The sequence below is a fragment of the Rattus norvegicus genome, chromosome 6 (assembly GCF_021556685.1).
Source record: "Rattus norvegicus strain SHRSP/BbbUtx chromosome 6, alternate assembly SHRSP_T2T, whole genome shotgun sequence".
NCBI lineage: Eukaryota > Metazoa > Chordata > Mammalia > Rodentia > Muridae > Rattus > Rattus norvegicus.
Genome location: NC_141539.1, coordinates 31,703,852 through 31,718,679, shown reverse-complemented (window position 1 = coordinate 31,718,679; position 14,828 = coordinate 31,703,852). Strand labels below are relative to the sequence as shown.

The window sequence follows — 14,828 nt, the reverse complement described above, 5'->3', positions numbered from 1 at the left end:
GCGTTTATGGTGAAGAAGAGAGTTGGCTGCCATAGACATCCAGACATCCGAGGGTCACTGGTGAGGGGAACAGCACCCTGAATCTCCACAAGCCTCTATCCAGCTAGAAGTGGGTTCCCCCCTTCTTTCTCTTTAGCTTCACCATAAAAGGGAACGATGAAGAGCCAAACAGGGCCAGGGGCTGGACTGTCGCTCTGGAGCTGTCAAGGGTAATGGAAGCCAGTTGCCCTGCGGTAGAGTGGGGCCTGGGCTCAGGGGAGGTCTCTGCTTCTCTGAGCCAAAGAAAACCCTACAGGAGCTGCTATAGGGTTGGAACAGCTGGGACAAGGGACCAGAGTGCCTCCTGTGTGCACAGTGAGCTGGCTTTTACTCTTCAAATGTTGCTTTCTCTGGTCTCAGACCATCAGCGGTTTGTGTCCAGTTTGCTCTTAAACTCAATACTTGCCTTCAGTAGTTAGTTTACAGCTGTCTGCCTCCTCCCACTTTGTGTCCCAACCCCCACCTACCGTTTCCCAGAAGTTTCATATTTAGAAATCCCAGGCCTACGTGCCCTCCACATAACATGGTTAAAACCTCAGACGTGCTTTCCCCCAGGCATTCCTCTGTGAGTCGGTGTGTCCCCGGCTCTGCCCTGAGAGAGTGATGTCTAGATTTTAGGATTACACATTATTATGCTTCGTGTCTCCTGGAAAACTGGAGCAGATCCAAGTCCAACCACTTAGGTATGCAATTGAATCAGAATTAGTCTATGGTTTTAAAAGAAGCTGTACCTCTAGGCTGCCGATGACAAGAGAATGCCAGGGAGAATGCTTCAGCTTTCAAACCAACTGAGCCAGGTACGTAGCTTCATAGACAGCCGCAACTGAAAGGCACTTTCATGACTTGTTACTGTCATTTTATTTACTCACTGATAAAGAAGGAAATAGGCCCAGAAGGTAATCTAACCAAGTCCCTACAACTAGCTAAAGACAGTTCTTCTGACCCCCCGCACCCCCCACACACAGAGTAGGTCGACTCTGGAGGTTATTCAATGGTCAGGGACAAACGGGAAAAGGTTTATTTTAGAACTACCCAGAAATGACCTTCGCCTCCCTTTCCCTTCCTGTGCCTAGGTCAGTGAGTCTTTATCACCCATCCGTGGGGCATTTGGCCTACAGCCTGAAAGTACTGAAGTGAAAACCCGTGTTAGGACTGAACTAGACCCGACTAAGAAATGACAAAGCTCAATAAAAACTATGTGGGAAGAGAGACAGGCAAAACCTCATCCTGCCAGGATTGGGGGAAGGTGGTGGGAAGACACTTGTGGAACTTAATCTCTAATTAATAATTTTCTAATCTGTAAGTATTGCAATTTAAATAGGATTTCACCATGTAGTCCAGGCTGGCTTCAAACTCAGGATTCTCCTGCCTTTACCTCCCCAGTGCTGGGATTACAGGTGTGAGCAAGTACAGGGCCTGAGGTTTAGGATCAGGTTTAGGAGGGAGACTGGTTCCTGAGTACCAGGGTAGTCGGCTCCTAAAGTATTACACCTTCAGAATGGCCTAGAATGCAAAACATCAAGCAAACAGGGTGCTTGCATTTGGGCACCCGTGGAGTTTGGCTTAAGATTTCTCATGAGTTTGAATCCCCATCTGTTTTGGCTTGATATAAGGCCCAATTCATATGATTCCCCTTTTTCCTCCCCATATTTAGTCCTTTAACAGACGGCCTTAGATATAAAATGCTCCTTATTTCAGGGCTCTGGGACCTGAGCTCATTGTCAGTGATGCTGAATAAATGAATTGCCAAGGCACTAGGCCATCGGAAATCCCCGCCTTTCCAGATGTTACAAAATAGACTCTGCCTTACTACAGGGACTTCGTTTTTTCTGGGTGAGCAAGCAGTTCTGGCTAATCACTTTGGAAATCTGTGGCTGCCTGGCAATGCCACCACAGCAAGGACATCACCACCACCACTAACGTTACCGCATCCTACTGACACCGGTCACCCACAGCCTGCTTGCTCACGCTGAGGCCAGCACGGAGGATTGTCATTGGCAGTGGATGGTGAATTGGAGTTTTCACAAACACTCCTGTCCGCTCCTAGGGTTTGGCTCCTAGCTGGAAGGGTAGGTGAAATGAGACCTACTGCCACTCCTCTTCAAACCAGCCTTCTTCTACTTGACTCACATAAACTGTACAACAGGATCTCTAACTCCAGAGAGCAGGCGGGGGGAATACATAGCAACTGGGCAAGATGGCAAGGCTAGTTTTTTTTTTATTTTAAGGTTGTTAGTGGCCCCCTGAAGGGAGAGGAGAAAAAGAAAGAAAATTCACAGTGGCAGGCAGGGCAATCTGGAGGGGAAATGGGTTAGTTTCTGCCAAGGCTAGGGCCTGCAAGTGATGCAAAGACACAGAAGCAAGCTCTTACCTTCCACTGGCAGACCCTTGTGGACATTCCCTTCAAGTCTGCCCATGTGCAGGCCCCAGGACCCTGGAGAGCAAATTGCTCCTTGTATTGCTTCTGGCGTTTCCTTTTACCATCTTGACTTGCATCGGTATTTCTGCTAGCCACCAGGGTCATGTTCTAGGTCCATGGCTCTCAGGAACAGAAGTGGATTGCTCCGCGTCACAGGGAGGTGTTGGTGACATTCGTCCTTCTGTTCTCCCATTTAACTTTGTCTTCAGTTATTTCTACTAGAATGTCTGTCTATCTGTCTGTCTCTGCCCCTGTCTCTCTCTTCCAGTATGCTCAGACAGAAATAGCCCTTCTTCCCTCCAGACCCACCCTTTCCAACCTCCTCACATGAGTTCAAGCTCTGGAATTTTCTGTGGTGTTCCCTTCTCTCTCCTGTCACCTCTCAGGCATAGCCTTTCCTTTCCGTGGTCACCACCACCAATCAGCACAACTCCTCTCCATCACTTTACAGTGTAGAATCTGGAAGAGAAGCAGACTCCCAGTTGTAGTTATGGGATGTGCTCAGAGTTACAAGATTCGGAAAGTAGGACTTTAGTCCTCATAACCTCACTGTCTTTCTGACTCCAAACCTTGCAACCCAACAGTCCTATCAGTCATGGAGAGACCCTCTCTCAGTGGCCCCTAATCTACCCCTCTGACAACTAATAGCTAACAGATGCTGAGCGTAGTAATTAATATCAGCAACACTCACAGGGCTGAGGCAGGAGGATTCCCACAAGTTCCAGACCAGCCTGGGCCACATACATAGCAAGATCTTGTCTCAAACATAAAAATAAAAAAGAACCAACATATATTAAGCCTTGGGCATAGTCCGGAATGTTTTTTTTTTTTTTTTGGTTCTTTTTTTCGGAGCTGGGGACCGAACCCAGGGCCTTGCGCTTCCTAGGTAAGCGCTCTACCACTGAGCTAAATCCCCAGCCCCCGGAATGTTTTAATTGTATTAATCAACACACACATAAGCTGGAAGATGTTATATTAGCCCTGTGGTTTGAGAAAAAAAAAAGGCAGACCACATTCCCTGAGCCTGAAATCTCTGCCCTTCCATGTGTCTGTCCAGTACTCCTCCTCTCCTCCCTCACACTGTTCACACACTCTGCCTCTTTGAGCAGCCTTTCCTACTACCCCCAGCTGTCTCTTCCCTCTTCTTAGCCAGAGTACACATCATCCCTTTGTCCGGCCCTCTTGGCAGTTGTCTGTCCTGTCTTTGTGGTTCTGTGTTGGGGGCCCTGTTCCATTCCTTAATTGACAGTGACAGACTTTTAGACTTGCCTTTGCAGCTCCAGCTCACCAGTGCCTGGCACACAGCAACATCTTGTAGCCTTTGTCTGCCTGGTGTAGCCTTCAGCTTTCCTGTTGTCACATCCCTGGGAGACAGGGTCCAGAACACAGGAGAACACGAAGGCAAGATCAGCAGGCAAACCAATTACTTCCCATTGTGGGCCTCTACAAGGAGGCAGGGGACCCAGTGATGTGTAGCAGCCAAGCTACACACACTTACATTCATGCGTGTGCACATACACACACATACACACACTTGCACACACACTCACAAATGCGCACACGCAGGCCTGCAGACTAGAGAGCGACTTAGCCTGACCTCCATCATCACCTTACTCATCTGTCCTGGTTAGAGCCTAATCTTCACCAGTGACAGCCAGGAATAAGATTCCGTCCTCTCTTGTCTCCTCCATTGTCTAAGGAAAGCCTCTTTGTCAGACTCCTTCCTCTTCTCTCACACTGGTGGATTTCCTATTTGTCTCCATGGAGTTTTCTTTCCTTTGCCTCCCTGACCTCTGGAGTCACTAGAGTTATTTAGAGTCTCATCTCCACCATTGATTGACTTGATGTGTTACCTTGGACAAATTAATTACTTTCTCACTGTGGACCTCTAATGGGAGGCAGTGGGACCCAACACACACACACACACACACACACACACACACACACACACACACTGTCTGTACAGTCACACACACACACACTATTGTCTGTACAGTCACACACACATACTATTATCTGTACAGTCACACACACACACACACACACACTGTCTGTACAGTCACACACACACACACACTATTGTCTGTACAGTCACCCCACACACATACTATTATCTGTACAGTCACACACACATACTATTATCTGTACAGTCACACACACATACTATTATCTGTACAGTCACACACACACACACACTGTCTGTACAGTCACACACACACACACTGTACAGTCACACACACATACTATTATCTGTACAGTCACACACACACACTGTCTGTACAGTCACACACACACACTATTGTCTGTACAGTCACCCCCCCACACATACTATTGTCTGTACAGTCACCCCCCACACATACTATTATCTGTACAGTCACACACACACACTATTGTCTGTACAGTCACACACACACACTATTGTCTGTACAGTCACCCCCCATACATACTATTATCTGTACAGTCACACACACACACACACACACACTGTCTGTACAGTCACACACACACTATTGTCTGTACAGTCTCACACACACACACACACACTGTCTGTACAGTCACACACACATACTATTATCTGTACAGCCACACACACACACACTATTGTCTGTACAGTCACACACACACACACACACTGTCTGTACAGTCACACACACATACTATTATCTGTACAGTCACACACACACACACACACACGTCTGTACAGTCACACACACACGTCTGTACAGTCACACACACACGTCTGTACAGTCACACACACACACGTCTGTACAGTCACACACACGTCTGTACAGTCACACAATCATCTGTACAGACACACACACACACAGTCTGTACAGTCACACACAGTCATCTGTACAGATACACACACTATCAACGTACAGTTACACACACACACACACTATCATCATACAGTCACACACACACGTCTGTACAGTCACACAATCATCTGTACAGACACACACACACACAGTCTGTACAGTCACACACAGTCATCTGTATAGATACACACACTATCGACGTACAGTTACACACACACACACACTATCATCATACCATCACACACACGTCTGTACAGTCACAATCATCTGTACAGACACACACACACACACAGTCTATACAGTCACACATAGTCATCTGTACAGATACACACAGTATCATCGTACAGTTACACACACACACACACTATCATCATACAGTCACACACACACGTCTGTACAGTCACACAATCATCTGTACAGACAGACAGACACACACACAGTCTGTACAGTCACACACAGTCATCTGTACAGATACACACACTGTCATCGTACAGTTACACACACACACACTATCATCATACAGTCACACACACGTCTGTATAGTCACACACACACACAGTCTGTACAGTCACACACAGTCATCTGTACAGATACACACACTATCATCGTACAGTTACACACACACACACACTATCATCATACAGTCACACACACGACTGTACAGTCACACAATCATCTGTACAGACACACACACACACAGTCTGTACAGTCACACACAGTCATCTGTACAGATACACACACTATCAACGTACAGTTACACACACACACACTATCATCATACAGTCACACACACACGTCTGTACAGTCACACACACACAGTCTGTACAGTCACACACAGTCATCTGTACAGATACACACACTATCATCGTACAGTTACACACACACACACACTATCATCATACAGTCACAGACACACGTCTGTACAGTCACACACACACAGTCTGTACAGTCACACACAGTCATCTGTACAGATACACACACTATCATCGTACAGTTACACACACACACTATCATCATACAGTCACACACACACGTCTGTACAGTCACACACACACACAAGTCTGTACAGTCACACACACACACAATCATCACCATACAGTCACACATACACACGTCTGTACAGTCACACACATACACACATCTGTACAGTCACACACGCACACACACACACACACACACACACACACAGCTGTACAGTCCTGCCTTCCTCCTCCTCAGGGCTCCCTCTCTCTTCATCTTCTCCCAAGTAGTCCCGCTCTGACCAACCCAGGGGATCTGGATCTCTCTGGCTGGTTTCTGGTCCTAGCCACCAGCTCTGGGCCTCCTATCCAGATTTGGCCCAGGCTCCATGTGGCCTGTCTGAGAGGCTGGCCTCAAGCCCGGCAGCAACTCCACATTTCTCTGTTTTTCCTCCCCCCCCCTCTTTCCCGGAGTTAACAAGAAGCAGATGTGGCTCACGATGGTTGGAGAGGTGGGGGAGGAAGGGGGAGGCTGGACCGCCAGCCAGACAGGGGGAAGGGAGGGGAGAGAAGGGAGGGAGGGAGAAGGCTGGCCCGCACCATAGTCACTCTTGTGCCTCTCAACAGCCACAGGGGCAAAGCTCTGTCATCTTTAGGATCCAGTCACCAGGGAACAAAACAGGGAGACCAGAAGAGGGCCAGCTGGAGCCAGGGGGTGGAGGCTCAGGAAGCAGTTTCTGAAAGGGGCAGGGACCAGGCACAGGAGGCCAGGGGCCCGGAGAACAGACTCCCCTCAGAAGTGCAGAAGAGGAGAGCGGAAGGAACTGAGGGAGGGACAGACAGGAGCCTGAGGAGGAAAGAGGAGGGGGAAAGAGGGGTCAGGCCCAGCAGCCAAGGAGGAGGCGTGCAGCTGGGGGCTGCAGGCAGGAAGCTAGGGACAGAGCTGGCTCAGCGTGCTGTCCCCTGAAGCAGCGGCATCCCCTGGAAGCACGGGTACAGGCATCATTGGTCAGACCAAGATGTGTCTCTAAGGGTAGCAAGGAACACCTCACCATGGCCCCCAGAATCCTCTGGAGCTGCTATCTCTGCTGTCTGCTGACCATTGCCACAGAAGCTGCCAGCTACCCTCCTCGGGGCTACAGCCTGTACACAGGGGGCAGTGGGGCCCTCAGTCCTGGGGGACCCCAGGCCCAGAACTCACCCCGGCCTGCCAGCCGCCACAGGTAAGAGTCTGTGTCCCAGCCAGGGCTGGAAGCTATGGTTGGGAAAGTCTTTAGAAGGTGGGCAACGGGCTTAATGCAATGAGAAGGGCAGCATGGAGGCCCATCCATCAATGTGCCGCCCATATGAACCTCCCAGTGGAACTTTTTCCAGGCTTTGGTGGCCTAAGGGCCATCAGCTCTGACCTCTTCCCTCTTCCCTCTTCCCTCTTTCCTATGGAGGTCTGCAGTTCGGTGCCCAGGGAAACTACACCAAGGGCCATGGACCCTCCTTCCTGCCAGCTGCCAGCTGTGTGCCAGCCAGCTCTGGATCAGGCAGACCTTTTGTCCTTCTCTAGGGCTTCCCTGGCCCCGTCCGCTAGTGTATAATTCTGACACTCCTCCTGCTCTGTTCCCTCTGGCATCGCAGCAGCCCATAGCCTAGAAGCCAGTGTGAATGGGGCCAAGAGGGCAGCACCACAAGCCCCAAGGGGACAGAGCCCATCAGTAGCTCATTCTTTGCTTAAGCATAGGCCGGACATTTGCCTGCCCCGCTCTTCTCCTGGAGGGTTGGGTGGGAGCACCGTGTGCAGAAGATCATCTACAGGAACCCAGCTGGTCGGCTTACACAGCTGGGGTTTGAGATAGGCCCAAAAAAGTACACAAGAGACCGTGGATTCTAGGGTGCTCTGGGACCCCACAGTCAGGAGGACTGACGTCTCTGTGTGTTTGTATCCTTATGTCTTCCCTGTCTTGAAAAGTCTTTATCTGCTATAGTGACATAAGAAAGTGTGTGTGTGTGTGTGTGTGTGTGTGTGTGAGAGAGAGGGGGGGGGGAATGGTGCTGCCCCTGCAAAAACCCTACCTTTCAGTGGGTCCTCAAGGCCCCCTTCATCTTTTGACCCTCCTTCAGCCTCTGGGCCCACTGGGGCTTGTGTCTTTGGTCCCTTGGCCCAGGTAGGGTTGTGCCTACAGGAACTGGTGTGCCTACGTGGTGACTCGGACAGTGAGCTGCGTCCTTGAGGATGGAGTGGAGACCTTTGTCAAGCCAGACTATCAACCCTGTGGCTGGGGCCAGCCCCAGTGTCCTCGAAGTATCATGTGAGCCCCCAACTTTAAAGGATTGGGTACTCAGTGGGATCTGGGCAAGGGGAGGCAGCTGGTGGTCATTTAGGGGGTCTGTACAAAGGAGGGAGCAGGGGAAAGGATAAGACTTCAGTCAGAACCGTTTTGAGAGGATAGTGGAGCTTGGTTGGTGAGCTGCCCCAGGCATTCTTTCCCTGTCTCCAGCCTTCAGGTCTTCTGCTGACACAGGTCAGCCTCAAAGAGATTAGCTCAGGGTTCCAGCACAGAGAAAGGGGAGAAAGAGCCAGGATCTAACCCAGGGCTAAAAAGCCGATAGCTGGAAAAAAAAAAAAAAAAAAAAAAAAAAGCTGATAGCTGTTGAATGACCAGGGCCACATAGTGGCCAGAGAGGTAGATCTAGCCTGAAGCACAAGGTGACAGGAGAGAATACGAAACCTTCCTTTCCTTTGCCTAGGTAGAAACCTTCCTTTCCTTTGCCTAGGTACCGCAGCTTCCTTCGCCCTCGCTACCGGGTGGCCTACAAGACGGTGACAGACATGGAGTGGAGGTGCTGTCAGGGGTATGGGGGCGATGACTGCGGAGAGGGTCCTGCTTCTGTTCTGGGCCCTGCACCCTCCACACCACTTCCCCGGCCCAGGCCTGCGCGTCCCAACCTGTCTGGCTCCAGTGCCGGCAGCCACCTCAGTGGACTAGGAGGAGAAGGTGAGTCTGCATGTTGCCCGGGATGGGGAAATCCTGAGTGGAAAATGTGGGGCTCCGCTGTGGAGGGTGGGAAACCCCTGAGCTCTAAACTAGGGGGAAGGTGGACCGAACGGAGATAATGACATCCCTGAGACTTCGCATGTTTGTGTGCTTGTGTGATTTGAGTGTGTTTGACGGGAGGGGCAGGGGGGAGAGAGCAGGAGTTGGGAGAGACTGATTCAAAGACCTGAAAACTTAAGAACTGAGTAAGAAGGCATAGAGACAATTTGTTCACATACTCCCTCTTGTGGCCAAGGTCCTTCCTACTCGGGAACTGCTGTGGGAGAAGCGGGGGTAATTCCCTTGAGAAGCTCTAGCTGTCCGCAGGGAAGAGAGTTAAGACTACAAATCCTAGCATGCATTGCACCTGACTACAGGTCCCAAACCTCTCCCTGGCCCCTGGAGACTGTAGGTCCCAGAATGCAATCGTCTCCGTTGCGTTTTCTTTTCTCCTGTGTGTCTGTGTTAGGCTAGGCACACCGGATGCGGGGTCTTTTCCTGCCAAAGAGATAACTAAACTATAATTATGGAAACAGGAACTTCTGGTTGACTGGCTAGCCAGCCAGCACCCCAGCAGGCTTGCTGCAAGAGCCTCTTGTTTGCCCCTCTGGTGGTTTAGGGAAGGGCCCAGTCATTGCAAATGGTATGTGAAGTACTTTCCCACATTACCATTTTGAACTGGTCAACAACCCTAAAAGGGAGGACACTTGGTGCCATTCGCATTTCCCAGATAAGGAAACGGTTTCCAAGAAGTCAAGAGGTCCTGGGGACAAGGGGAAAAGATTTGACTTGGGTGGCCGGATGATCTGAATTTGAACTTTGACATGGCCACTTCTTAGACGTATTCTCTGGAACTACTTGCCTAATTCCCCTAATTTCTCTGATTCTCTGTTTCCTGTGCCATCAAATGGCAAAAGTATATGCCCGATAGAAAACGTTTTAAGAGCTGTGGTTCAAATAGGGCCCAAGGATATTCAGTAAATAGTGTTTCCTTCCTTCCTTTTGTTTTTCTCCCCTCTCACCCGAATCATCCAAAGGGGAGACATCTGACCCTTGACTCTTGCTGGAGTTGGGGTAAGCGGGTGCTGGGCCATAGATCCCGAGCTTTGAGATCCAGACCCTCAGTCATCTGCCTTTCTCTCTCTTCAGGCCCTGGTGAGACAGAGAAGGTGCAGCAGCTAGAGCAGCAGGTAAAGAGTCTGACCAAAGAGCTGCAAGGCCTTCGAGGTGTCCTTCAGGGAATGAATGGGCGCCTGGCAGAAGATGTACAGAGGGCTGTGGAGGCGGCCTTTAATGGGAGGCAGCAGCCAGCAGATGCAGCTGCCCGCCCAGGTGTGCACGAAACCCTCAATGAGATCCAGCAGCAGCTGCAGCTCCTGGACAACCGTGTCTCCACCCATGACCAGGAACTGGGCCACCTTAACAACCATCATAATGGAGGCCCTGGTGGAAGCGGCAGGGCCTCAGCCCCTGTCCCTGTTCCTTCTGGCCCCAGCGAGGAACTGTTAAGGCAGCTGGAACGGCAGCTGCAGGAGTCTTGCTCAGTGTGCCTGGCAGGGCTGGATGGCTTCCGCCAGCAGCAACAAGAGGATAGGGAGCGGCTGCGAACCCTGGAGAAGCTGATGTCCTCTATGGAGGAGCGGCAGCAGCAGCTTATGGGACCTGCCATGGCCAGAAGACCCCCTCAGGAATGCTGCCCCCCGGAGCTGGGTCGGAGAGTGTCAGAGCTGGAACGGAGGCTGGATGTGGTGGCTGGCTCGGTGACAGTGCTAAGCGGACGTAGAGGTTCTGAGCTCGGAGGAGCAGCAGGGCAGGGGGGCCATCCCCCGGGGTACACCAGCTTGGCCTCCCGCCTTTCTCACCTGGAGGACCGCTTCAACTCTACCCTAGGTCCCTCAGAGGAACAAGAGAAGAACTGGCCTGGAGGACCAGGGAGGCTGGGCCAGTGGTTGCCTGCTGCTCCTGGACAGCTGGAAAAGCTGGAGGTGCTACTAGCCAATGTGAGCAGGGAGCTGGGTGGCCGCCTAGATCTATTGGAAGAGCAGGTGGCAGGGGCTGTTAGGGCTTGTGGTCAGATCTGTTCCGAGGGGCCTGGGGAACAGGACTCTCGGGTCAGTGAGATCCTCAGTGCCTTGGAGCGCAGGGTGCTGGACAGCGAGGGCCAGTTAAGGCTGGTGGGTTCAGGCTTACACAAAGCAGAAACGGCAGGGGAGGCCCAGCAGGCCATGTTGGAGGGACTGCAAGGGATTCTGGGCCGGCTTCAGGAGCGCATGGACACACAGGAAGAGACAGCAGCAGAACTCTCACTGCGCCTCAATCTTACCGCAGCCCAGCTAAGCCAACTGGAGGGTCTGCTGCAAGCCCGTGGGGACGAGGGCTGTGGTGCCTGTGGTGGTGTCCAGGAGGAGCTAGGCCGTCTTCGGGATGGTGTGGAACGTTGCTCCTGCCCATTGTTACCTCCACGGGGCCCTGGAGCTGGCCCAGGGGTTGGGGGCCCAAGCCGTGGGCCTCTGGACGGTTTCAGTGTGTTTGGGGGCAGCTCGGGCTCAGCCCTCCAGGCCCTTCAAGGAGAACTCTCTGAGGTTATTCTCACCTTCAGCTCCCTTAATGACTCACTGCATGAGCTCCAGACCACTGTGGAGGGCCAGGGCGCTGATCTGGCTGACCTGGGGGCCACCAAGGACAGCATCATCTCTGAGATCAACAGGCTACAGCAGGAGGCCACAGAGCACATTACAGAGATCGAGGAGCGTTTCCGAGGCCTGGAGGAAGGCCAGGCCCAGGCGGGCCAATGCCCTAGCTTAGAGGGGCGACTAGGCCGCCTTGAGGGAGTTTGTGAACGACTGGACACTGTGGCAGGGGGACTACAAGGCCTCCGTGAAGGCCTTTCCAGACACGTGGCCGGGCTCTGGGCTGCAGTAAGGGAAAGCAACAGTACCAGTCTGACGCAGGCCGCACTGCTGGAGAAGCTGCTGGGGGGCCAGGCAGGCCTGGGCAGGCGGCTTGGTGCCCTCAACAGTTCCCTGCTGCTCCTAGAAGACCGTCTGCAGCAACTTAGCCTAAAGGACTTCACTGGTGAGGACAGAAGGCATTGGGAGGCAGGGTAGGGGTCCTTTTTCAAGCCCTTTCTTGTTCCTTGCCTTGCAGCCAGCAAGGAGGACTGGTGTTACCCGCCTCTCTTTGCTCTGCCTCAGTCATAGCCCCTACTGTCCCTCGGGGAGGTTAAAGTATGTCTGCAGAGAAACTGCTCTGGTGTACCTCCCTGCCCTCCCTCGGGTTGCTTTAGACAGGCCTTTGGGTGGAACTGAGATATGGCTCGTGCTGGAATGTGGCTGTCAGTCAGTTACCTTGCCTCAGCCCTAAGGACCCCAAGTCTCTGTCAATCTTCACCCATCTCCCTACCTGTGGTGCCACCATCTGTCCTGTCTGTTGGAAAGCATCACCTTCATCTCAGTTTTGATTTTCTTACCATAGGACCTTCAGGCAAGGCTGGGCCCCCTGGGCCTCCTGGGCTACAAGGGCCTCCAGGCCCTGCAGGACCTCCAGGACCTCCTGGCAAAGATGGACAAAGGGGGGCCATTGGACCACCAGGTATGTTGGATGAGACACCACTATCCTGACAGCCCTGGCATAATATTCCAGGGAAGGGGAAAGGGAAGGGGAAGGAAAGGGAGATCCCCATGTCTAACAGTGAAAAGAGAAGAAAGTGACTATAGCTACTGGGCATCTTGGTCTCCCTGCCATATTGCAGATTAATGTGTGGCCTACAAGGGCTCCCTGGCGTATGAAAGCTCCAGGGTGAGTCTGTGGCCTAGCAACTGCACAGACTGGAGCCCACTTAGGCTTCTCTTGACATCACATTCCTGCCTGCAGACACACCTAACACCCAGAGCACTGCAGGGTAGCAGACGTTCACTGAGGGGCGTAGTGAGAGATGCCCTACTCACTGTTGCCCCTTCTCTTCCCACAGGTCCTCAAGGTGAACAGGGTAAGTCATTAGACTCTGGAGGGGAAGTGAGCTTGGGCCTGGAGGAGAATGGTCCTCAGGCAGCCTGGGCAGCAGGGATGGGGACTGGGGTTTATGAACATCCATCCTAACACACTATGTCTGTTCAGGAGTGGAGGGAGCACCAGCAGCCCCCGTGCCTAGGGTGGCATTTTCAGCTGCCCTGAGTTTGCCTCGGTCAGAACCCGGCACAGTCCCCTTCGACAGAGTCTTGCTCAACGATGGAGGCTACTATGACCCAGAGACAGGTAACCTAGAGGGCCGGCAGGTGGCGCAGTTGAGGTAATTGGGCGAGGCTGAGCCGTGTGTGCTAATGTCTCCTGCGTGCCTCTGCAGACAGGTACAGCTTTTTTATCTGTAGTTAGAAAGACCTGTATTCTCTCCCTGCACTCACACCGCAGTTGGACAAGGAGAGAGTGGGGTGGGAAGGAGACTTTCACACCACACAGATCTTTATTTGGACCGACTCCTATACACGCCTGCAGCAGCTGCTGGAGATGCAACAGAGGATCCCCTACAGTGTGCAGTCTAGTGGAATAGCAGGGAAAGGACCAGCGGGCCACCCCACAGCCAGGAGTGCTGTACCCACTGTCCAAGAGACCTTCCTTGTCCCAACCACCGTCTCCCTTCCTGACTGTCATCCTTGTCCCCAGGTGTATTCACTGCGCCACTGGCTGGGCGCTACTTGCTGAGCGCTGTACTTACAGGGCACCGGCACGAGAAAGTGGAGGCAGTACTGTCCCGCTCCAACCTGGGCGTGGCCCGCATAGACTCGGGAGGCTATGAACCCGAGGGACTGGAGAATAAACCTGTGGCCGAAAGTCAGCCTAGCCCGGGCGCTCTGGGAGTCTTCAGCCTCATCCTGCCACTGCAGGTCGGAGACACTGTCTGCATCGACCTGGTCATGGGGCAGCTGGCACACTCAGAGGAGCCGCTTACCATCTTCAGCGGAGCCCTGCTTTACGAGGACACAGACCTTGAACAGGTGTAGACAGGGTGGGCCGGACCACCAAACTTATCTACACCGGTCGCAGAGCCACCCGAGTGGCGGCTCCCCACCAAGGCTGGGGGCAAGTCGGGACCACGCCCCACTGCGGTTCAGGCATCCAGATCGGCTCCTCAGCGCGTGTGACTGCGTGGTCTCTGGGACTTAGGCGTCTTTTCTTGACTTTTGGTCTCACTACCGTCCCCATCAGAGCCCTCTCCAGGGCCTAGGCTGCGGAAGAGGAACCGACCTTCCAGGGCTCTCCCCAGCCCACACCACCGTACTAAACTATTCAGGAATAAAGACACTTTTTTTCTACAAAACATAGCTATTCTGCTCTAGTACATGTCCGGGGCTTGTTAAGGGACAGGACAGGAGGAGACAGAGTCCTACCGGGGGCGAACCTTGGCTGGTGGTCCTACGGTGCGCTCCTGCTAAGTGCGCCTGCGGACTCAGGGTCACGGCCGCCGGTCCCCCAGTGACCGCTAGGTGGCGCTGGGCCAGAACCACCGCGAAGGCTGGCAGCGTTCCCTGTCATGTGACACAGCTAATCTGGCGGGGGCGGGGCTTCCGCA

General features: G+C 52.7%; 1 protein-coding gene and 1 long non-coding RNA gene across 5 annotated transcripts; one reads left to right on the top strand and one right to left on the bottom strand.

The window, feature by feature from the left end:
* Positions 1-1,425: 1,425 nt before the first annotated feature.
* LOC148005116 (uncharacterized) lies at positions 1,426-2,497 on the bottom strand. The gene is made up of 2 exons (XR_015622870.1): positions 2,411-2,497; positions 1,426-2,100 (listed from the first exon to the last, which is right to left on the bottom strand). It is a non-coding gene; the product is annotated as an uncharacterized LOC148005116 (long non-coding RNA).
* Positions 2,498-6,782: 4,285 nt separating this feature from the next.
* On the top strand, positions 6,783-14,578 carry Emilin1 (elastin microfibril interfacer 1). Of its 4 annotated transcripts, none has more exons than XM_087552520.1 (8): positions 6,783-7,459; positions 7,679-8,536; positions 9,003-9,223; positions 10,412-12,337; positions 12,737-12,853; positions 13,233-13,250; positions 13,379-13,516; positions 13,922-14,576. In XM_087552520.1, coding segments are annotated over exons 2-8 (2,760 nt in total). In that variant the 5' UTR covers positions 6,783-7,459; positions 7,679-8,534; the 3' UTR covers positions 14,260-14,576.
* Positions 14,579-14,828: the final 250 nt, after the last annotated feature.

Coding starts and splice junctions, on each gene's coding strand:
- Emilin1 (XM_087552520.1), top strand. Junction 9,224..10,411: donor CAGTGGACTAGGAGGAGAAG/GTGAGTCTGCAT, acceptor CTCTCTCTTCAG/GCCCTGGTGAGACAGAGAAG. Junction 13,517..13,921: donor CTACTATGACCCAGAGACAG/GTAACCTAGAGG, acceptor CCTTGTCCCCAG/GTGTATTCACTGCGCCACTG.